Source organism: Aquarana catesbeiana, linkage group LG03 (genome assembly GCF_042186555.1).
Source record: "Aquarana catesbeiana isolate 2022-GZ linkage group LG03, ASM4218655v1, whole genome shotgun sequence".
In the NCBI taxonomy this organism is placed as follows: Eukaryota; Metazoa; Chordata; class Amphibia; order Anura; family Ranidae; genus Aquarana; species Aquarana catesbeiana.
In genome coordinates this window covers 695,502,487-695,527,943 of record NC_133326.1, presented here as the reverse complement: position 1 = coordinate 695,527,943, position 25,457 = coordinate 695,502,487, and the positions used below count along the sequence as shown (strand labels likewise).

The 25,457-nt window shown below is 40.0% G+C and overlaps 1 protein-coding gene across 1 annotated transcript; it reads right to left on the bottom strand.

The window, feature by feature from the left end:
• Window positions 1-2,745: 2,745 nt before the first annotated feature.
• On the bottom strand, window positions 2,746-3,690 carry LOC141134256 (olfactory receptor 1M1-like). Its single transcript, XM_073623834.1, has one exon. The coding sequence runs from the start codon at window positions 3,688-3,690 to the stop codon at window positions 2,746-2,748; it is 945 nt and encodes a 314-aa protein (XP_073479935.1).
• Window positions 3,691-25,457: the final 21,767 nt, after the last annotated feature.

Below are 25,457 nucleotides of genomic sequence, written 5' to 3'. Positions count from 1 at the left end.
TACTGAACTGGCCAGAACCACCTCTGGGAGGAATCTATTCCACATGTTCACAGATCTTTCTGTGAAGAAGCCTTCCTGTATTTGGAGATTAAATCTCTTTTCTTCCAGATGTAAAGAGTGCCCCCTTGTCCTCTGTGATGACCTTAAAGTGAATAACTCTACACCAAGTTCACTATATGGACCACTTATGTTATACATGTTGATCATATTCCCCCTTAATTTCTTATTCTCAAGAGAGAATAAATTCAGTTCTTCTAATGTTTCTTAGCTGAGCTCCTCCATGCCCCTTATCTAGTTTGTTGCTCTTCTCTGCACTTTGTCCAGTTCCCCAATATAATTTTTTGTGAACTGGTGCTAAAAATGAAACTGCATATTCCAGTCTTACTAATGACTTGGGAATAGGGACTTCTGGTTATATCTGGCAAACCACAATTGCTCTTTGTAGGGCTTTAAAGGCAACCAAAAAACCAGACCAAAAAATAAGATTAAAATAATAACATATATTTTATCGATTTAAATGGTTTGAACCACATATATTACATCACATATTACCTAGTATAAAATATTGTACATTATACTAGGTAATATGTGATGTAATATATGTGATTCAAACCTTTTAAATCGAGAAAATAAATGTTATTATTTGAATCTTATTTTTTGGTAAGAAGTTGCCTTCAAAGTCCTACAAGGAGCAATTGTGGTTTTCCAGATATGACTAATGGTGGCAACCACACCCAGAGTCACACACAATAATTGTAGGGACCTCTGGTTTGGCTCCATCATCTTATCAGGTTCCCCTGCCAGAGCTTTTCAAACTATCCTGCAGAAATCTCCCTCTACTAAGTCTGGCTGCAGCCATTGCAACTCCTCCTGGAGTTGGTGAACACACCTGTCTTGAAGAGTTGTGCGTCTGCTGGTGGCTGCTTAAAAGATCCTGCAAGGACTATTAAAACCTGGGGTCAAAGACCCATCCATGAACTCTACATTGTATCCAGCTGGAGAGGCACATCTGATATCAGCACTGAGCCCGGGGGTGGCTCCAAAGCATGTTTTGACTCAGGGTAGCAGCTGGGTCACACGCTCTGAGGTGAGCATATTAGCATAGGGGGACCACTGTAGTGCACCGGAGCATGGTTTGCAGCACCCAGGATGTATGTGCATGACGGATGATATCACATTTGGACACCACCTAAACGCACAGATTTGGATTGCTATACGAGACTTCTTTCACTTGTTACTTTGTAACTATGTATTAGGGCATCTATGATGTCTATTACGGAGCACTAAGCACTTTCTGTATTTATTTATGCACTTCACTGTTTGCAATATGTATTATTGATGGTTTTTTATTACACATCAATATTATTTGCACTTTGCACTTTTATATATAAGAGGATTGTAAATTTTATTGGTCGTTGGTATCTCCAGATACATATGCACATATTTATATTTTGATTTTCATTTAGAAGTTTTGGATTTACTCGAGCGCAGCGAATGTTTCTATCTTCATGTATAACATAGATCCTTGGACCTTCAGCAGCATGTAAGTCTGGGTTTAAAATCAAAGCCTCTGACTAGTTTAAAAAACACTTAAGGACCCCCACTGCATATATATTGTGGCAGGGTGGCCCTATTGCGTGACACAACATATCTGTACGTCGTTACGTGCATGAGTCACTGTAGGCACGATGCGTGGGTCCGCTGGCCACCCATTCATCGCTCCTGAGAGAGGCAGAATGGGGATCTGCCAGTGTAAACAAAGCAGATCCCCATTCTGACAGGAAATCTCAGTGAGATCGTCTGTTCCTAGTGATCAGGAACAGGGATCTCACTATACTCCCAGTCAGTCCCCTCCTCCCACAGTTTGAAACACCTCCCTAGGACACACGTAACCCCTTGATCGCCCCCTAGTGTGAACCCCTTCCCTGCCAGTGTCATTTATAAAGTGACCAGTGGCTATTTTCAGCTCTGATCACTGTAATAATGTCATTGGTCCTAAAAAGGTGTCAAAAGTGTCCAATCTGTCCACCGCAATGTTGCAGTCCTGCTAAAAATCGCTGATTACCGCCATTACTAGTAAAAAAAAATAAAAATAATAATAAAAATGCCATAAATTCTTCCCCTATTTTGTAGATGCATAAACCAATCAATATACGCCGATTGCAATGTTTTTTTACCAAAAATATGTAGAAGAATACATATTGGCCTAAGCTGATGAAGAAATGTGCCATTTTTATTGGGATATTTATTATAGCAAAAAGTAAAAAATATTGTATTTTTTTGTTTATGGCACAAAAAAAAAACGCAGAGGTGATCAAATACCACCAAAAGAAAGCTCTATTTGTGGGAAAGAAAGGATCCCAACTTTGTTTGGGTACAACGTTGCACAACCGCGCAATTGTCAGTTAAAGCGACTCAGTGCCGTATCGCAAAAAATGGCCTGGTCAGGAAGGGGGTAAATCCTTCCAGTCCTAAAGTGTTTGACAGCTAAACAGTCAATGCTTGCAAGTCATTTTCAAAAAGATATTTAACTAAAATCCAGGACTGTATAAACATTTCCTAAATGGGAAACTATTATGTAACATAGTAGGTTTTCAAGAAAAACAGTACACATTTACTCATAAAAAATGCATTAGCTACATCTTTAACTATTTCAAATGTTTTTAACTATGAATTTACAAACATTAACTTGATCTTATCTTGCATGCTTGCTTAAATTTTTCTCAACATTTTCTATGGACTCCTTTATTTCAGTTCATGGTAAAAAGAATTGCTTATTAGTTTTCCTAAAACCTTTTTCAAGTCTTCATTCCTCAGGCTGTATATAATGGGATTCAGCAGCGGAATTACTACAGTATACAATAAGGATGGAAACTTAGAAAAGTTCAATGATTGTCCCCTACTTGGGACCAAATAAACACAAACTAGAGTGCTATAATAGATGGAAACAACGGCCATGTGAGAGCTGCAGGTTGAAAAAGCTTTCTTTCTTCCAACATTGGATGACATTTTGAAAATGGTGACTATAATATAAACATATGACACAATGATGATAAAGAATGGGATGACTACAAAAAGAGCACTTAGTGATGTCACTTCTAAATGGACAGTGGTGGTATCAGAACAGGAGAGTGCTAGAATGGGATCAAGATCACAGAAAAAGTGGTCAATGATATCTGGCCCACAAAATTGTAATTGTGATATGCTCAAAGTGTGAACTAGGACTATTGAAATACTTGCCATCCAGCTTGTGATGACCATTATCCAGCAAACCCTATTGTTCATGAGCAAAACATAATGCAATGGCTTACAGATGGCCAAATATCTGTCATAAGACATTACTGTCAAAAGAAGACTGTCCAAAGTTTCTGAGACGCCAAAGAAAAAAAACTGCGTGACACAAGCAGATAATGGAATGGAAGTCCCTTTCATCAAGATAGCATGTAGCATGTTAGGAAGAATATCAGTTGCCAGCAAGATATCTGATAAAGACAGTTGGGTGAGGAAGAAGTACATGGGACAATGGAGGGTTTTGCCATAGAACACCAGTGCGGCGATCAAGAGGTTTCCACTCATTGTCAAAGAGTATATAGTAAAAAAAATAAAAAAGAACAAAAATTGTAAATTCTCTGGGCTCTGAAAACCTAAAAGGTGGATCACATCAATTGTGGTGTGATTTTTCTTATCCATAGCCCACAGTCGATACAGCCGTAGTAACCAATCACAATGCATTTTACTGGCGCAAGGCTACTGAAATATCATTTCTGATTGGTCTCTGTTGGCAGGTCATTTTGCACATTGGCAATCAGAAGATTGAATAAAAAATATATATTTTTAACTAGGACCAAATATGTAATGTACATAATTTATAGTGGTAAAAAACCTCTGCCACACAGTGATAGCAAAGTGAGCTTGATGAGCGAGTCTGAGAGCTCCTAAAGCATTCACAGCAAATTTTTATTAATTATCTTTCCATAGATGATAAATAATTATTTTGACAAAAATCATAATAATGGTAAATGTTTCTTGGCTAGATGCTAAATTACCTCATAACAGTTTTGGGTTGCTTTTATATATAACTAGATAGGATACTATGATACCATTAGGAATATAACGTATTCAAGGATATTTTCATGGGAATTGTTGTTACTGGTATATAGGGAAATTATTTGTAGACTAATTTTTTTGTAGACTAATAATTTACCTAATTAATGAGAGTGAATCAACTAATCCGAGTGATACAGGAAGAAATTGGGAATGTTTTATAACACTACTTATAACACTACTTTGTCAGCTGCTGTAAATATTAATGAAGAAATAAGCATCCAAAAGATACTGGGACTTTGATGTGAGTCCATACAAGATAGTGAGAGAACAAAATGTTTTGGAGAGCTCACTGGCTCAGGTTAGGCTGCTCGCAAATGAAAGGGTTACCTTCCTGTGGACAGGGCTGCTGCTTAATTTGCATATTTTTTATTAGTAATATAATTATTATTCATATTATTGTTATTCATATTATTATTATTATTATTATTATTATTACTATTATTATATAGTAGTGGTCTTATCAATATTATTATTCAATAAGCAAAGCAATAGTTATTAATCTTTATTAATATACTATGTTTTCCATAGATTTAGAAAGTCTTCATTTTAAATGTTGAACTTTAGATGACCTCTCTGCTTCTTTCTGATATTTTTTTATAAGATAGTTTACTGGGTGAAAGTTCATTAGGATAGTTCATTTTTAGTTTTAAAGTAAGCGCTAATTAGAAAATAAAAAACTTGACAGCAGTTGATCTACAGCTTGATAAGATAAGAACATCTTATACAAGTGGTTTATAAATAATTATGTGGAATATGGGAAAGTTATGTACAGTACATTACATTAAGTTTGACAGGGTCAAACAAAGGCCTGCTTGTGCCCTCATTAAATCTGTTAAAATACATTGAATAAGGAAATACTGATATGTATGTACATATTAATAATTAGACAATATTGAATAAAGTAATATATACGTATATGTGTATGTGCATAAATATATATATATATATATATATATATATATATATATATATATATATATATATATATATATATATATATATATATATATATATATATATATATTTTATGTAGATGATACAGTACTTTTTTGTGAAACCCATATATGTATACATGCACATAGAATTGTATAGTAAAAAACAGTGAGACATATAACACATGAGGTGGGGTTATTGAAACTTCATTCTCCCAAAGTCGTAAATCTGTTAACCAACTTCACAGATAAATCTTATCAGGACGAGGAGGGTTGATTTAACACGGCTGGGTGCCATACTGTCTCTACACAGGTGTTTTTAATTGGACAAAACCAGTTATAAATCACTTTAATGAACATATAGGAATTCTGGGAATGAATAAGTTTGTCTGGTTGTGGAACAGGTGTCAGATTTATGGATAGTTACATTGACGTAGATCTTAGCGATCAATCATATCTAGGAGAGGTGGCTAAGACAAGGCTTGTAAAAGGGTATATAAATGCAAGTTCTACAATTGTAATGCCCCGTACACACGGTTGGATTTTCCGACGGAAAATGTGTGATAGGACCTTGTTGTGGGAAATTCCGACCGTGTGTAGGCTCCATCACACATTTTCCATCGGATTTTCCGACACACAAAGTTTGAGAGCAGGCTATAAAATTTTCTGACAACAAAATCCGTTGTCGGAATTTCCGATCGTGTGTACACAAATTCGACGCACAAAGTGCCACGCATGCTCAGAATAAATAAAGAGATGAAAGCTATTGGCTACTGCCCCGTTTATAGTCCTGACGTACGTGTTTTACGTCACGCGTTCAGAATGATCGGATTTTCTGACAACTTTGTGTGACCGTGTATATGCAAGGCAAGTTTGAGCCAACATCCGTCGGAAAAAATCCTAAGATTTTGTTGTCAGAATGTCCGATCAATGTCTGACCGTGTGTACGGGGCATTAGACAGACAAGCCCAGATAGGTGTCTATCAGGCTCACTGCTAAATATGCAGCTCTATCGCACAGGTTATAGCGGTGGGAACCAATAGGCAAATATCTGTTCCTTTTGTTGTAACTTGTCTCCTCGTATGAGTCAAATAAAGAAAACCTGCATCACTGAAGTCCTGCCTGGTTTGATACGTTATTATTCTACTTCACACCCCAAAAATATCAAATTATATTTTCGCTAAAAATACACTAAAATAATTTTTAGTGGACACAAAAAATTCCTGCTAAAGTGCTGTGTGTGAATGAGGTATTAGGGCTCATTTACATGGGTGCTGTGGCCTGTGCAGTGTGATTCCACACTTTGTTTATGTGTCAAAAGTCATCTGAGGCTGTGTGCAGGCAGCCTATGTTACTCTACAGGGACTCAGCAGTTGTATGAACACAGCCACAGGTACCAATATGACCGGTATGTGGGTGTAGGTATACAGCCCCAAACAAAGACTGCGCATTCATGGCCACTCACCCATGTCTGTAAAATTAGGACCTGTTACATGGGCTATGGTCATGTCCCCCTCATCTCAAGATTCTTGGGATCAAGTCGAAATACTGGTGGCCACAGTCACCGGAATACAACCTCGTAATGCTATATACTCCCTATTTTTTGGCTCTTTGAATATTCTTCCCTCTAGCCAGCTGAGGACACAGACCAAAATCATCCAATGCAGCAAACCTTGGTTTACCACATGTTACATGGCTGCCAGAAGAGCCATCCTCAAACTATGGACTTCACCCTCCACCCCCACCATCAAAGATATCAAACATGATCTATTGAATCTACTACGCAAAGAAAAGCTTGATTTGGCCCTATCCCACCACCTGTCAGCATTCTGATTTCACCACAAGTGGGACCTTTACATCAAGAGAATGTTACCTGACATGGAGAGACAGCTATTGGGGGATCCCCCCTACTACCCCTTCGCCCCCCCCAAATTCACCCTGTCTTCACATGAGAGTACTGTATGTTCCGGTTATCTTCCAATGAGATTGCCACTCTGAATACTCAATACTCTTCCTTTGTTCCACAGTATTCATGATCTAAATATTTGTAGCACCCTGGTGTTTAGGCATCAATTAGGGATCAATTAATTTCACTCTAATCCATAATTGCTGCACTTCTCTCTTTTGCTGCTAGGTGGCCAGGTACCTAGTGGCATTAGGTACGAGAAGGGCAATGCAAGGTTAGATTATGGATATATGGGTATATGGGGTATCCCAGCCAATGGGTTTTCTTAAATCCTTTGGCCTGCTGGGAGAACCTATATATTTGGGTGGAGTCAGGTGATTGGTGTTCTGTGCCACCTGGACGGCTGTCTGGGTGGACGTGTGTTGTATTTAAAAAAAAAATTAAAAATAGTCAATAACGCAAGTACAAGTACAAGGCATTTGTTTAGGTAAGCAACATCAGTAGTATAATTATTACATAACAAAGAGATAAAGAAAGGCATATAATGGGTATTTGGGCATCGTGGTACCTAAGGAGGGTACCAGGAGGTCCACGATCCCCAGCTGAGTTTGAAGGCATGGAAGGATCTTAGATATGGAGTTAAGGATTTTTCATACATGAAATGTTGTTGGGTAACATTCACAACCTCAGACGGATTAGGAGCTAGATCCTGTTTCCAATACCTGGAATTAATTTGGCTGATAATAGGATGTTGGCAACTGTCCCTTGGAATTGGGTAGGGAATTGCTTGATGTCTAGACTAAGTAGGGCTAATGCCGCATTCATTGGGGTGATAATACCTGTCACCTCTGAGATCAGTTGGAAGGTTTTCCGCCAAAAATTGTGAATGCTGTTACACAACCAAAAAATATGCATAAGGGTTCCCGAGTCGCCACATCCTCACCAGCATAGTGGAGAGCTTGTGTCATAAATTTTTGCCAGTCTATAAGGGTGAGGTACCAGCAATGTAGAATTTTCAGTACCAGTTCCCAGTGGTTTGCACAATAGTATGGGTGAATTTTTTAGCTTGGATCCTCTGGGCATCACAAGTAAATTATAAAGTAGAAATGTGCCTTTTTTAGTTTGTGTAGTATTGCTAGACAATATTTTGAACCCTAAACGATGGGGGAGGGCACATGAATATAAATCTATATATACAGCGAGCAAGGGAGTTTGAATTTGTCAATAATACACTCTAGTGTGGAGCAAGCACCATTTGGCATAAGGTCATTTAGCCAATATAGTCCCTTAGTGTCCCAGTCCTTGATGTTCAGGTCCTGGATGAGGTGTTTTAGAGTAGTAATGGGGATGTCTACTCTGTGGTGTCGGGAGGAGCTTGGTTTGAGCTTGGTATGAGCTGTGTAATTACTCGCCAATCGCCATGCTAGCAAGGATGCGGTTGTTGAAGGTGATAGGGGGTTTAGTTTCAGTGGTTTTGACTTGTCAGCATATAGTATGGAACATAGGTTGGAAGTCTTAGTCAGAGCCTTTTCAATGTCTATCCATAGCGGTTCCACAGATTGAGTAAACCAATGTTTTAGATGGTCTGCATGAACAGCCATGTGGTAGTCTTGCAGGTCTATCATACCCATACCTCCTACTGATCTATGCTTCCTTAGAGATGTATGGGAGCATCTAGCTCTATTTCCCTGCCATATAAAGCTCCTCATTTGGGGGGTCAAAGCTTTTAAAAAGTTCTGTTTTAGGGGGATGTACAATGTCTTAAATAGGTAAAGGATTTGAGGAAGTACCATCATTTTGTAAGCTTCCTACCCATAACATCTCAACTTGAGCCATTTTTTTTGAGTTCCTTATCAAGTTTGGTTAAAAGTGGTTTGAAGTTGGCTTCCTCTAGGGAGGCACACATAGGTGTGATCTTGATACCCAGATGTTATATCCCTCTCGACCCAGGTATATGGCAGACTGTCTTTAAGGAATATTGTTGTTGTTTTGAGCATACCAAGGTTTAAGATTACTGACTTAGAATGATTAACCTTATAATATGACAGCTGGCTAAATTCTGTTAGAATAGTGTGGGCCTTAGGAAGTAAGGTTTGAGGGTTTGTTAACATCAAATTAATTTCGTCGAAAGAGGAATCCTGTGATTTGTAGGTCCGAGTAGATTTGTTCTGCCAGTAGTTCAATCAGCAGATTGAAGATTGTTGGTGAAAGTGGACACCCTTGCCTAGTGCCATTTGAAATTGAAAAAGTTTTAGACAGTATGCCCTCCTTATATACTGGGCCAAAGGAGAAGAGTACAGTGCTAAGGTTACAGATAAGATTGTTCCCTGAAAACCAAACCTGCGTAGGGCAAGTGACATATAGGTCCAATGCACTTGGTCAGAAGCCTTCTCTGCATCAATTGAGAGCAGCAGAGAACGCATTTGACTACGTTTGGTGGCTTGTATAATATCAATCGCCCATCTGGTGGCATCAGATGTCTGCCTACCTGGTACAAACCCGGTTTGGTCTGTTTTATCAGTTTGGGTAGTATTCCTTTCAGTCTTTGTGCTAGGAGCTTGGCCATTAATGTCTCAGGAGGAAAGGCTGCTTTGTTAGCTGCTGTGGTGAACACAGACTTTAAGTAGGGGGCCAAATTGGAGCCAAAGGCCTGGTAGTATTCACAGGGGAGTCCATCCGGACCAGGTAATTTCCCATTTGGTAAGTATTGAATTACTTTAAGTATTTCAGCATTGGAGAATGGTCGGTTTAAGTCTTCTAAGTCTAAAGTGGTCACCGAGGATAAGTTTAGGTGCTCCAGGAAGGAGGAGATTGTGTCTGTCGTGGGTTGTGGTGTAGCCAGGTTATGAAAAGGAAAAATAAAAATAAAAAAAACAAATGACCAAGGCACATAGGATATAGGATAGGATATAGCTATACATGGTATAAGTGTCTCACTGTACTATGAGCATAGGGATATACATTATGGTATGTAGGAAAGTAAGGTGTGGATACTGTATGTGCACATATCCACACCATCTACTCACTACTCCATTTTGATATACATAATGTGCTGTCTATGTCTCGATGAGTTGATCAATCAAATTTAATTGCGGGATATAAATATATTCATCATCTATGTGCAGAATCGCACACAGGGCACCACATAGTAAATCAGCACTAAAGAAATGTGTATCTCCCATACTTAACCCCTTGATTGAAGTTCCGACTAGACAGAGAGAGGAAGCCAGTCTCTCAGACACATGTATGTGTGTTTAACCCACCTCAGTTCCTCATATATGCGCCGATCTTATTCAAAATCTCGTTTTGTTCAATTTAAGACGCAGATCGGCACATAAATTGATTTCAACTAATGTGAGCTGTTTGTGTCTGGGAACAGCGTGAATATCTAGTGCTTTTGCATTATCACGCTGTCCCTTCAGGAACTGTATGGTTCAGCCTGCCATTTCAGGTAGTAGGGGGTTTCATAGGTGCTATAGGGGTGTGCTATCTATTGGGGTAGGGAAGAACCTCCCCCACTTGCAGGCTTCCTCGCTTTTCTAGGAGGGATTATATACTGTTTACAGGGAGGGTACAGATAGATTGGTGGGATCCCCTACCGGTATTCCTACCATATCTGTCTTTTAGGGGTGGTTGTGTATAATTTTTTCTGTGTTCAGCTTTGCATATCTTAATAAACTTTTTTGTAGTTTACTCTGTTTGGTGTGCCTTGGTCATTTAGTTTTTTTATTTTTATTTTTCCTTTTCATATATAGTTTTTTGATCACACCCCCTTTAATATATGTGGTGAGTACTACTATATTCCTATCCTGACGGGATTCCCATTCTTTCATATTTTTCGTGTAGCCAGGTTATCCTTTAAATTGTATAATGACCCATAATAGTCCGCAAACGCGTCCGCTATTTGCTTGGGGTTAGTTCGTTTTTGTTTTGTGAAAGGATGGTATAGAAATGGGATTTTAGCTTTGACCCTCCGGGTTTTGAGTCTAGATGCAAGAAATTTCCCAGCCCTTTTGTGGGAGGAATAGTATTTAGTATTTTAGTTTGAGTTGTTTCAGCATAAGATCATTGTGGTCTTGAAGTACAGAGTGAAACTCCATGTGTAATTTAGATGGAGAGCATTTGAGGAATCTGGGTTCGCTTTATTCAGTCGTTCTATGTCTGTTAGTTCTGATGTCACTCGTTGGAAGTTAGCAGATCTAAGCTTTTTTGCTCTAGCTCATAATTGGATCATTACCCCTCTGACATACGCCTTATGGACATTCCACAAGTTAAATATGTCAACACCTGGTTCATCATTAGAGGTGGAGTATTCTTGTAGATGTTGATTGATTATATCCTTGGTGGTGGGGTCATTGATCAGTTTAGTGTTACAGCGCCATATCATATTTGGGCGACAGGGGACCCACTCTGAGATCGTAATTGAAACAGCCTCATGGTCAGACCATGTAATATCCGCTATGTCAGAGCGAGGGACCTGTTGCAGTAACCAATTGTCCACCAAGAATAAATCAATTCTTGAAGAAGAATTGAATCTGGGTGAGTAATACGTGTAATCTTTTTACGATGCGTGTAAGCATCTCCACACATTGTAAATATCCTCCTTAAGCATGAGGTTAGCTAGAGAGAATGGTCTGGCCCTCTTACTAGAGGTGGAATCCAATTTAGGGTCTACTACTAAGTTCATATCCCCACATACAAGAGAGATTGCCTTGATTGTTTTTGCCAATGCATTTAAATAGAGTACAATAGAAGGAGCCATGTCTCGAATTTGGAGCATAGACCCCCACAATCGTATATGTCCATTCATTAATAAGACATACCAGTAAAACATAGCAACCTTTGGTGTCAATTATGGAGGATTGTAGCTTGAATGAGACAGAGTTCTTAATGGCAATTAGAATCCCTCTTTTTTTAGAGGAATAGTCTGCTGAAAATATAAAGGGCAAGTCTTTATGCTGTCATTTCGGAGGAGCTGAAGCTTTAAAATTAGTCTCTTGTAAGATTAACACGTCTGCGTTTGACTTGCTGACTTCTTTCCATAGGGAAAACCTTTTGGCCGGGTGGTTCAGACCTCGGGCATTTAAGGATAAGAGTTTAAGTGTCATTGTAGTGGTAGTAAAACATGGAGTTGTCCCATCCGTGGTCGAAATGAGATGAAACAAAAAATGAACGATAGTAGATTGAAACACATGTGTCTTTCTTAGAACTTGCTTGTGAAGTGTATCAAAACAGTGAGATGCATCTTGCATAACTCGGTGAGTGCCTTGCCGTGCGTAAGTAGGGAAGTGTGAGGATTTATGTGATAAGAGCCAATCCAAACTTTTTGATCCATATATGATCCATATATGTGTAAAAAAGGGGGTTCATCAAAGAACTCAGTGCAGCTATGCTGCATACCAAAGTGAGGTAAGAAGGAACTTATCTTCTTAAAGCAAAGGAGGAGTGTCTGCTATTCACGATTATGGCTTGCAAGTGGAGTGGTGACCACGTCCACTTGTGACAAAACGACGTAGGGAGGAGGAGCTACGCCCTGACGTCACCGCTGAGTCCTGGAAGCATACAGGCTTTGTACAAGCCGGCCAGCTAATCTTTTATATGCCTTTTACTCTCCTTTGATGTAAGTTGCCACCTGTTTTTATACTTTAATAAATGTAACAGGTTTACACTATGTGGAGTTTTCTTGTTTTTCTGGCATAATACTGGTTCCTGCTGATCCTGTCTGCCGACCACCTTTGCTGACACCTTGGAGACCAGGGCTTGCCAGAGAGATCCCGGGCTGGGGATGCAGCCATTCGTATTGTGTGGTCCCCTGTAATAAGGGATCAACACGTTCTGGTAAGCGGCAGTACTCTTTCCATGGTGGAGGAGATTTTCACATTTCACTAGCCACTTTGGTGTGAACTTTCACCACCCATCACTGTGGATTCACCCTCCATTGGAATCTATCGGAATATGTGATGTTCACTCACACAGATTGTTCTTTTATGGACTGATTTTGTATCATTTTAAAATATTCACTTTCACATTTGGTATATAATCACGTTATGGGTTATTAGATACACCTATTGTAATTTGGAGATATCAATATGTACCAGTAATTATTGGTTTGTTATTCACGTAACATTTGTTTGATTTAGATGTTTGCAAATCTCATTGCTTAGCGCGACTTTTCATTTTATTTATACATAGGTTTGGTGTAGTATAACACTTCTAGTCACAGCTTTTTTAAGTTTTTTATTTATAGCGCAGTATTTCTTATATATCTAAGTGGAGTGGTCTATCCAGTATGATTGGCCATCTTAGATTTTTTCTTATCACTGCGCTTGTGTGATGTCTTGTTCCAGTCCCAGGATGGCCTGATTGGTGGATGTGGTTTTATAGATTCTGGCAGGTTTTCTGTACCTATCTTCCATTCCTTTAGGATTCTCAGCCCTTCCTGAATATCTTGAATAGTGTTGATGAAGGTGGTGGAGCCATCATGGGAAATCTTTGAGGTGGCAGAGTATTTCCACTGATAACCTATATCATGGTTGCGTAAGGCCTTGGTTATAGAAATCTGATTTTTTACACTTTTGTAGGGTATGTGCAGAGAGGTCCGGAAGAACCTGTATAGAAGCAGCATATTCTGTGAGTTGAGTTTTTATATGGAATGCTAGGAGTACTTTTTCTTTCCCTTGAAAGTAGTGCATTCTGAGGAGGACGTCTCGTGGAAGCTCTTCTGGAAAGGAACGATGGTTTAGGGATTGTGGATCCTGTCGATCGTGAGGTCAGCCTGTGACAGTGACGGTGCTCATGCTTGGAAGAGGTCCCATGTATAGTAGGGAAGTTGTGATTGGCTGCATGGACTCAGGGACCCCTCTAACCTTCAGGTTGTTGCGTCTGGAGCGATTCTCCAGGTCTGCAACTTTAGACTTTAGACATGCGATTTCTTCCGTACAGGCGGAGTAGGCGCCAATTATATCATTATAGGAGTTTACACAAGTGCCCATAGTCTCCTCTAAGTTGTTCACCCTATCCCCCAGATCTTGAACATCCGCTGAGTATTTCTTAAAACAAGCAAACATATCTGCTTGTAGTGAAGAGCAGAGGGATAGAAGCATGTCTTTCATGACAATGTCTGACATGGGTTGCCCCACTGTGGGAAAGAAGGCAATAGGGTCAGAGGCCACAGTACTTGGTGTTGTAGTGGGGTCACATACCTCCATGCAGGGTCCCTCCATCTCATCTGTGACAGATTCTTGCCTTGGGCGGGACTTATCAGGGGTGCGGTGACAAAAGAACCATGATTGCAGAAGTTGTATTGTAACTGCAGCTAAGGTCTTCAGGGATTGCCCTGACTACTTCCCCACATGCCACAATAAATTACTCTCACGCTCCCTGGTATTTACATTTACAGTTTTCAGCACACAGTGGGGTTTCAGACATATTATTCTTTACACCTGAGAGAGTAACTCCTTTGTGACCAGTGCATGCTGTCTAATGCATCCCCTGTACATGTCAATGTTAGTACACAGTGGATTCATAGTGCAATGTCATTGAATGGATTCAAAAAGACTTCCAACCTGCTGAAGATTGCTCACTTGCACTTTCACTGTGATATTGTATCAAACATTTAAACACTATAACTGGATCAAATTAATTGCCAGAGAGATCAAAAAGGGTGGTGGTGGGGCTGCTGGTCAAAAACTTGCTCCGGACTTCCTACATCTTTAGCTAAGCCCCTGTTCATGTACCTCACAATTTAACTTTCACAAGATCCTCAATGACTCACTTATAGAAAAACTGTGTGCCTGGATAAGGGTATAGTATGAATTTCGAAGGAAGACCCCATGAAAAAAAAGCATAGGTTTTCCCCAAAATCCTTACCAGGCCCCTATCTTTGATTTGATACATAGAAATAAAAAAAAACAAAACCAAGGGGTTCCTCCAAAATCGATACCATAGTCTTATCTAGGGATGAGCCAAACACCCCACGGTTCAGTTCGCACCAGAACTTGCGAACAGGCAAAAAATTAGTATGAACACGCAAACACCGTTAAAGTCTATGGGACATGAACATGAAAAATCAAAAGTGCTAATTTTAAAGGCTTATTTGCAAGTTATTGCCATAAAAAGTGTTTGGAGACCAAGGTCCTGCCCCACAGGTCTGGTATGGATTTTAAGGGTAATCCCAAGCCAAAATAAAAAAAAAATGTGTGTAGGGCTCCCTCCCAAAATCCATACCAGACCCTTATCCAAGCACGCAACCTAGCACGCCGCAGGAAAAGAGGGGGGACGAGAGAGCGCCCCTTTTCCTGAACCGTAAAAGGCCATATGCTCTCAACATGGGGAGGATGCTTTGGGGTCACCAAAGCACCTTGTCCCCATGTTGATGGGGACAAGGGCCTCATCCCCACAACCCTTGCCCGGTGGTTGTGGGGGTCTGCGGGCAGTCTGAGCGCTGCTTAGCCATTCATAGGAAGTCTTGTACTGATCAATTTTCAGACAAATATCATAGTTTGTTGACTTTATAACCTTCTTACAGACTAAATAATATACACTGATTTTACACTGATTTGGGTTATTTCCTCCAAAGTAAAGTAGCAGAATACATTTCGAGCTAAATTTATGAGAACAGCTATTTATTTGCAAAATGTTATAACAGAAACAACATTTTTCAAAATTGAGTATTATTATGAGGTATATAAAAAGATGTTGAAACATACAGTTTTATATATGTACTGTATATACAGTAAACTGTGTTATGTAAAATATTCATCATTGGTATATTTAAAGTCCTTTTTGCATACCCTAATGTTTATCTCAAGAAAAAAACCTGACACCAAAAGTCTTACATTGTGACTTTACCTAGCTGATTACATACTGTCCAGTGACAGCACAATATTTGTGGCTATTACATCTCAAATTATACACTTTAATGTTTAATTCAAGAAAAAACTGTCTTGTCCTTGACTGTTATAGTGCAGCCTGACCAAGCTGCTTAAGGCGTATTTAATGTCCAGCCACTGAACAATATTTGTGGTGGCTGTCTTTTACATAATACAATCGAATGCATATTTTTAGACAAAACCTGCCTTATCTCTCCTTGTTACATTAAGGCCTTACCAAGTTGCTTACACACTGTCCAGCCACAAAACAACATTTGTTGCTTTTGTCTGTCAAAAAATACAATCTAATGCTTACAAAGTATTTCAGGATAAAACATTCCTTATCTCTCCCTCTTACACTGCAGTCTTACTAAGCTGCTTGTCTAGTCACTTAGAACACTATTTGTGTATATTGTCTCTCAGAATATACATTATAGTGTTTAATTCAGGATAAAACCTGCCTTGTCTATCCCTCCTATATATCCTAACCAAGCTGCTCATATGCTGTCCAGACACTGAACAATTTTTTGGCTATTATAACAATAACACTCTCTAATTTCTACTGCAAAATAAAACGTGTTTTGTGTCAAGACCTGGACTTGAACCTGGGACCTCTTCTGTGTCTGGCATTGACTCCACTCACTGAGCTATCTGGCATGCTGGATAAATCCATGCTTGATTTATTGGACAATCCTGCCTGATCCCTTGGACAACCCTGCCTTGTGTCTTGATTGCTGTTGAACCTTGAACTCCTTGCTCCTCCCATGAACTCCCTATATAAGCCTTGCCTGTGCACTTCTTGTCGCCAGATTATTGTGGTCTGATCCAGCATACTACTTGAGCTACTTCTTTTACTGTTTGGAAGCAACCTTGGCTTGCGACCCCAACTACAAAACTCTCCTCCCACATCGACCTTGGTTTGTGACCTATACTATGAAACTCTCTCCTGCATCGACCTTGGCTTGTGACCTTGACTACGAAACTCTCTCCTGCACCAACCTTGGCTTGTGACCCCAACACTGATCATCGGTCTAGCAATTCAGACTTCTCTATCTCTCGCAGACCTGAGAACTGAGCTTGCCTGATGTTGTCGGCTATTGGTCTCCACTCATTACAGGTATTCTCCTAACAGAATAATCTGGTCACAACATAGAGACCACCACAACTCCACGATCCCTGAGTGAACATGTTGTTTCACTAACTGAGGTTGTTCAAGGCTTACAAACACGAGTGCAAGAGTTACAATGAGAAGTAATTGAATTTTGAACACAACTTGTGCAGGAATGCCAACAAGCAGCTACTAACAGTTATTCAAACTGTCTCCCTTTGCCTGATAAATTCAATGGGGAACCTAAACTTTATAGAGGCTTCCTAAATCAATGTCAACTGCACCTTCAGCTGAAACCTTACTGATTTGCAATCCTGCTCTCCAAGATAGGCTTTATTATATCTCTGTTTGTTGATGAGGCAATGGCATGGTTTTCCCCATACTTGGAGCAAGATCAAGAGATTCTAGGAAATTTCGAGGTGTTTGTGACAACCATGAATTACATTTTTGATGATCCGAATTGCAGTGCAACTGCTGAAACTGTTTTGGTGAACTTGTGCCAAGGGAGACGTCCTGTTGGTAAATATTCTGCCGAATTTCATCGATGGGTAACTGATACCACTTGGAACGACAGTGCAGAGCGCTTTCACTTTAGAAAATGACTTTCTGAGAATATCAAAGATGAACTATCCAGAATAGATACGCCCAATGGTCTTGATGACTTTATTAAATCGAGCATTAGGATCAATAGATGAATTATGGAGAGAAGATTTGAGAAACAAAGATCTGTTGACTTTAATTCCTCAGTCAATCTTCAACTATGAACCTGAACCTGAATCTATGCAGATTGGCCCTCTCAGCTTTGCTGAAAAGAGACACAGACGTTAATTGAATCTTTGCCTCAATTTGCGGTCAGTCAGATCACTATGCCCTCAGGTGGCCAAATAAATCAAGACAAACCATTGCAGCTGCTGGTCAAAGAGAATTGTTTGCATCTAGGGAGTAAGTGGGATCCATTACACAACCATAGTCTCCGGGGTTGGTGGTAACTTTATGGATTTGAAGTTTGCGAAAGAAAATGGCATCACCCAAATACCCAAACCTTGCCTAGTACATATGGAGACAGTAGACTGCTCTCTACTTGCTTCCGGAGTAATCACTCATGAGACCGTTCCTCTGCAGCTATGTATCGAGCCTGGATGCCAAGAGTTAATATCTTTCAATCTGTTTTCTTCTCTTCAATCTCCTATTATCTTAGGAATTCCATGGCTATCAATTCACAACCCCACTATTGACTGGCAGGCCAGAAACCTTGCCTTTCCCTCTGAACATTGTGAGTTACATTGTCAAAAAAGAGACATCTCACCTACTATTATCAGAGTGACATTGACTAACCTGGAAAAATTGTCCCCTCAGTACCAAGACTTTAAAGACATTTTTAATAAAAAATATGACGATAAATTACCATCCCACTGGGCATGTGACTGCCGAATGGAGCTTGTACCAGGAGCCCCAATTCCTTTTGGTTACCTCTATAATCTTTCTGATCCAGAACTGAAGGCGTTAAGGAACTTTCTACAAGAGAATCAGGCGAAGGGGTTTATCCATCCCTCAACCTCTCCTGCTGGAGCCCCACTATTCTTTGTTGAAAAGAAAGATGGAACCCTGCGCCCATGCATTCATTACAGAGAATGAAAAAAAAATTACAGTCAATAATCGTTACCCACTTCCGTTAATACCAGAACTATTTGAGAGACTATGAACAGCAAAGGTCTTTACCAAGCTTGATCTGCGGATTGCATATAATCTTGTTCGCATTTGACCTGGAGATGAATGGAAGATGGCCTCTTGGACAAGATATGGGCATTATGAATCCCTAGTATCGCCCTTTGGACTCTGTAATGCACTAGCTACCTTTGAATATTTCATAAATCATGTTTTCAGAAACTTGTTAGACCAGTTTCTGGTGGCTTATCTGGAATATATACTTATCTTTTCAACCAATTTACAGGAACACCGGGATCATGTCCGTACTGTCTTAGAACGACTACAACAAAATAAATTATATATTAAATTGGAAAAATTTGATTTAGAACAGACCCGTATACAGTTCTTGGGCTACATCATCTCTCCTGAAGAGCTGAACATGGATTCCAGCAAGATCCAAGCCATCCTAGACTGGCCTACCCCCAAGAACATAAAGGATGTGCAACGGTTCTTAAACTTTTACCAGAGATTTATTTTAAAAAATGGAAACATTGTGGCCCCCTATTACTCATGTAACAAGGAAGGAGGCATGCTTCCAGTGGTCCACAGAGGCAGAAATGGCTTTCTTACATCTGAAAACCTTATTCACCACTGCACCTGTACTGGTACATCCTAATCCAGAACTTCCCTTTATACTAGAAGTAGATGCCTCCAATACAGCCATTGGAGCAGTTCTTTCTCAGAAAATTGGCGAAAAAGAAATATTACACCCCTGTGCATTTTATTCCTGTCAAATGACAACTGCAGAACAGAACTATGATATCAGCAACAAGGAACTTTTAGCAATAAAAGAAGCCTTCTCTGAATGGAGACACCTTCTGGAGGGCACTACACATCCCATAACTGTCCTTATTGACCACAAAAATCTTGAATTTATTAAATCCGCAAAGAGGCTCAATACAAGGCAGGCAAGATGGACATTTTGAAGATTCAATTGTGTTATTTCTTACAGACCAGGATGTAAAAATGGAAAAGCAGATCCTTTGTCGAGAATGTCTGGTAACTCTTCTACCGACTTAGAACCAGTAAGTACTATCTTACAAGACAGACACTTTTTTGGGAGTAATGTACCCTGCAGAGCTTCTTTCAAAGATTAAAGAAGGTTTTGATAGGCACCCACTCTTAAACAATCCACCAGGAAATTTGCACATGGACTTTCATGAGGGTCGCTGGACCCTTAAAAAACAAGAATATATGTGCCAGAAAAGGCATGACTTAAGGTCCTTCAGCTGTTGCATGATTCAATATCTGCTGGTCACCCTGGAATCAGGAAAATGGTAGACCTACTTACTCGTACCTTTTGGTGGCCTTCCTATCAGAAAGATGCAAAGGAGTATGTTCTCTCATGTGAAACCTGTGCCCGACACAAAGTACTACACTCCCACCCGGTAGGTCTGCTACAGCCTCTCCTTGTGCCATTGCGATCATGGGGATTGATTTCCATGGATTTTATTGTGGACCTAGCCCCTTCCAAAGGGTTAAACAACTGTCATAGTGGTGGTGGACCATTTTATTAAGATGGCTCATTTTGTGCCTATCACTTGCATTCCTACAGCTGAAGACACTGATGAAATATTAATACAAGAAATTTACAGACTGCATGGGCTCCCAGATGAAATATTATCAGATTGAGGAGCCCAGTTCACATCACGACTATGGGAAACATTCTCTTCTACTCTGGGAATTTAAGTTAACCTATTAACTGCCTTTCATCTACAATCAAATGACTTTTTATTGTGATTTCAAATAAATTTCTTTACTTTTTTATAAGTTTCGTTATACTTCATTTGGTACCGTAATAGTCCTATACAAAAACTGTTTGAAAGAGATTGGACCCAGTTGGAGAGGTCCTTGTTTAGATTTCTCTCTCAAACCCCATTTCTTACAATCAAATGGGCAGACTGAGAGAATGAATCAAGCTTTAGAGCAATATCTTTGTTGTTTCATCTACCATCTTCAAGATGACTGGACCAAATATCTACCATTTAGCAGAATATGCTTACAATAACTCCTGGCATGGTTCCATCTCTCAAAGCCCATTCTTTGCCAATTATGGATGTCATCTTTCTTTTTTCTCCCCGGAATCCTGTAGAGTCATCTTTACCAACTGTAAATGCAAGGGTGTCTGCTTTACAAAATAATCAGGAACTACTGAAGAAGACCTTACATGCAGTTCAAGAATCCTATAAGGAAATTGTAAATAGACACAGACAAACCATTCCTCTATTCATTAGGTAATAAGGTCTGGCTATCCACTAAACATTTACAACTTAAACTTTGTTCTCAGTGTCAGGAACCATGAAACTGACAGAGACAGTAAATGCAGTAAAAAAATTCACACCTTCTAATAAAGTGATAAAAATGGTACGAATGGTAAACGTAGTCAAAACATAGCCACGGTTTGGTAGCCAAATTGGGGAGTCAGAATCAGCCAGGAAATCAGGAATCCAGAGATCAGCATAGTCAGAGACAGCAGACAGGATCAGGAACCAGAAGGGATGTCAGCCAGGCAAGTCTTCAACAGGAACACAGCATGGAGTCTCAGGATATGTTGACCAAGGCGAAGGCACAGTAGAAATGAACCAGGCAGTTTAAATAGCAGAAGGGGCTGGCTGACGAGCATGAAATGATCACCAGGTGAGTCACTGTGGAACAATGGGTACTGGCAATTAACCAACAGCTGAGCAACCTGAGCTCTGAGAAGGGATGGCTGAACCCAGTACTGACAGCACCCCCCCTCAACGACCCCCCCCTTGGAGGGCCACCAGGTTTGAGGTGAAAACATCTATTGAAAGCACAGAGGAGGACAGGAGCATGTACGTCCAAGAATGAGACCCAAGAGCGCTCCTCCGGACCATACCCTTTCTAATGAACCAGGTACTGTATGCGCCCACGGAACCTACGGGTGTCTATGATTGATTGTATCTCATACTCCTCATGGTTCTCAACCTGAACTGGGCGAGGACGTGGAACCGAGGTGGTGAAGCGGTTGCATACAAAAGGTTTTAATAAGGAGACATGGAATACATTTGAAATACACATATTAGAAGGAAGGTCTATTGCGTAAGCCACTGGGTTGATCTTATGGAGAATAAGGAAAAGCCCAATAAAACATGGTGCCAGTTACAGTGAGGAAACATGGAGTTGGAGGTTGCGAGATGACAGCCAGACCCTCTCCCCAACTTGGTAGGAAGGCGCAGGTCAGTGTCTGCGGTCAGCATGGAGTCTATACCTATCATTGGCACGTCGCAAGGACTCCTGGACCTGTACTCAAGTGGAACAAAGACCACGGAGATGCTCCTCTATTGTGGGAATTCTTTAAGGAACAAATGAGTTAGGCAACATGGATGGTTGGAAGGCATAATTTGCCATAAACTGAGACAATCGGGAAGTGGTATTGACCAGTTGTTACAGTGGTCAGAAATATAGCAACATAAAAACTGCTCCAAGGCTTGGTAGGCTCGTTCTGTGGCCCCATTGGACTGTGAGTGATACGCAGTAGAGAAAGAAATCTGAATTCCCAACTGTGCACAAAAGGCTCGCCAATACGGGGAGACAATATGGCTACACCTGTCTGAGATGATAACCTTGGGTAGCCCATGTAATCGAAAATAAATTAAAGGCTTCTCCTTCAGGATAACTGGGGATGCAACAATGCCAGCTATGGCCTGTAGCCTACAGGACGTCAGGGTGCAGGCGTTTCCTGAATGGGTAGGACAAGACTTCAAAAAGTGACCTGCCTGGCCACAATAAAAGCACAATCTCTCCCTCCTCCTAAAGAACCTCTTATCCGCAGAGAGACGTGTGATGCCCAACTGCATGGATTCTACTTCACTTGTGGACTAGGAGGCATGGAAGGTGAGGGAGGTAAGAGTGGGACTGCAAAGCTTGGAACCAAATGCGCAGGAGGCTTCCGCAAGCACTCCTTAAAGGAAGGTCTCTCCCAGAGTCTGTAGTTAATGAGAATGGCAAACATGATCAACTTCTCCAGATCTGTAGGTATGTCTCGGGCTGCTATTTCATCTTTGATGTTATCCGAGAGACCATGAGAAAAAGCAGCCATGAGGGCCTCATTGTTCCAAGTACCTCTGCTGCCAGAGTATGGAATTAAATGGCATAATCGGCAACAGTTCTCATACTTTGTTTGATGGACATGGGGCTCTTGGCAGCAGAAGTGGAGCATGCAGGAACGTCAAATACCCATTTAAAGAAGCCACAAACTCATGGTAACTCAGGACAATGGTTTTTGCATCTCCCATAGAAAAATAGCAAAGAAATAATGAAGCCTACTTTGCTTCTGTCCGTGGGGAATGCCTGGGGCAGCATGTTAAACTATATCCCAACTCTGCATTGAACTGGATCACCCCCAAATCGCTGGGGAAGTGGAGCAAGACCAGACATACCTCTTATAGAGGTAATATTTGAGGCAGGTGCCTGCAGAGAGACTGGAGCAGCAGCAGGGACAGGTTGTACCGGAACAGCCACAATGGCAAGATCCAGGTGAGCAGTGTGAATCAGGAGCGTCTGTAACGCTATGGCAAACTGATCCATGCGGTGATCCTGCTCATCTAACCTGGAAAAAATATTACCACTAGGTGGATTGCCTGTATCTTCTGAATTCATGGCCTTCACCTACTGTCAGGAACCATGAAACAGACGGAGACATAAAATGCAGTAAAAAAAAATCACACCTTTTAATAAAGTGGTAAAAATAGTACAAATGGTAAACGTAGTCAAAACATAGGCAGAGTTTAGTAGCCAAACTGGATAGTCAGAACAAGCCAGGAAATCAGGAAGCCAGAGATCAGCATAGTCGGAGGTAGCAGACAGGATCAGGAACCAAAAGGGACGTCAGCCAGGCAAGTCTTCCATAGGAACACAGCAGACAGTCTCTAGATATGCTGATCAAGGCGAAGGCACAGGAGAATTGAACCAGGCAGTTTAAATATCCAGAAGGGGCTGTCTGATGAGTACTGGTAATTAACCGACAGCTGAGCAACCTGACCTCTGAGAAGGGAGGGCTGAGTCTAGCCCTGACACTAAGAAACTTGGTCCTAAGTTCATTGGACCCTTCAAAGTAATTGCATGAATTATTCCTGTGGCCTACAAACTTAAACTACCACCTTCTATGAAGATCCATCCTGTTTTTCATACGGCTCTTTTAAAGCCTTTCAGAAGTAATCCTTTTTCTGGTCATACACATCCCCCACTAGATCCTGTCCAGGTGCAAGGGGAAGAAGAATTCATATTGGATAAAATTCTTGATTCCCGTATCCATTGTGGTAAACTACAATACCAATTAAGATGAAAAGGCTTTGAACCACAGGAGGATTCCTGGGAGCCTGAAGAGCACGTTCATGCCCCTAGATTAATAAGAGGATTTCACCAGAGATTTCCTCAAAAACATGGCCCTAAGACATCCAGTGGACGTCCTGGGAGGAGGGGAATACTGTCAGGACCTGGGACCTGGGACCTCTGTGTCTGGCATTGACTCTTCTCACTGAGCTATCTGGGATGCTGGACAGCTCCCTGCCTGATCTATTGGACAATACTGCCTGATCCAGTGGATAACCCTGACTTGTGTCTTGATTGCTGTTGAACCTTGAACTCCTTGTTCCTCCCATGAACTTCCTATATAAGCCTTGCCTCTGCACTTCCTGTCGCCAGATTATTGTGGTCTGATCCTGCATACTACTTGAGCTACTTTATTGTTATTTTTATATCCATTCTGTTTCTTTAATATACAGGTCAAATGGATACATTTTTTAAATCAAAATGTGTTCCTATTTAAACCCTTAGTAACCTCTAGTTTACTCTAAACTATCAGCGCTAATTAACCAATTTCCCTCCTTCTCCCCTTAACCATTAGTTTCAGGCTAATTTATCTATTTTTTTACTTTTTTCTTTTTCTTATTAAGAGTATTTTATCATTTTTGTTTTTTTGTTAATTTTGTTTGCATCACATAAAAAATAAAAGCTAAAAAAATATTTTTCTTTTGATTATAAATAAGTTTGCAATGCTTTCTACAAAAATCATACTTACACTGTGTTTTTTTAAATGAGAGAAATATTAGAATAAACATTATACTTTCTTTTTTTAAAACTTAATTTTATTAGAGTTTTTTCAAGGAAGCGACTTAACAGTAAGCAATGGTTTGCAATACACAACTATACTAAGTCCACATCTAAAATGTAAAAATTGAAACCGGTATGTTGTACACAATTGCAGGTAATTCAGTTAATTGTCAAGAAAAATAAAGAAAAAGAGAGTTATAGGCAAGATAGTGTGGGTAGAGCACATTTGAGTGGTAAGTTAGGTAATAGAGAGCAGTAGATTCTATTAGTGGATTGAGCATGGTTCGGACCCCTGGAGGTGAACAAGATAACTATATTGATATTTTTTATCTACAGTAACACAATTTGTTTAAACTAACAGTGGTCAAAATGTCCAAAAAATATATATATTTTTGTTAGATAATATCACAATTAGAAAGCCGCATTTGTCCTAAAAATCAAACAAACAAAAACTCTAATATACAACCTTATTTCTTAAGTAATGACAACGTTATTGCTGAAGTAATAGTCACATAGCAGAAATGTAAAATTGCTCTGTTCTATAGGGTGTGTACACTTAAAATTATTGTTAACATATTTTTATTGTGGATTGTAAAAACATGTTTCTTCCTTATACAGCTTCCTAAAATGTCTATTTGTACATTTCTTTATGTTAATTTCTTTCTTCTTATGCATGTTTGAAAATTACCAGTAAACTAAATGTATGTCAGTATCATGCATTAGATGTGATTTATAAGATTTCCTGTGAAATC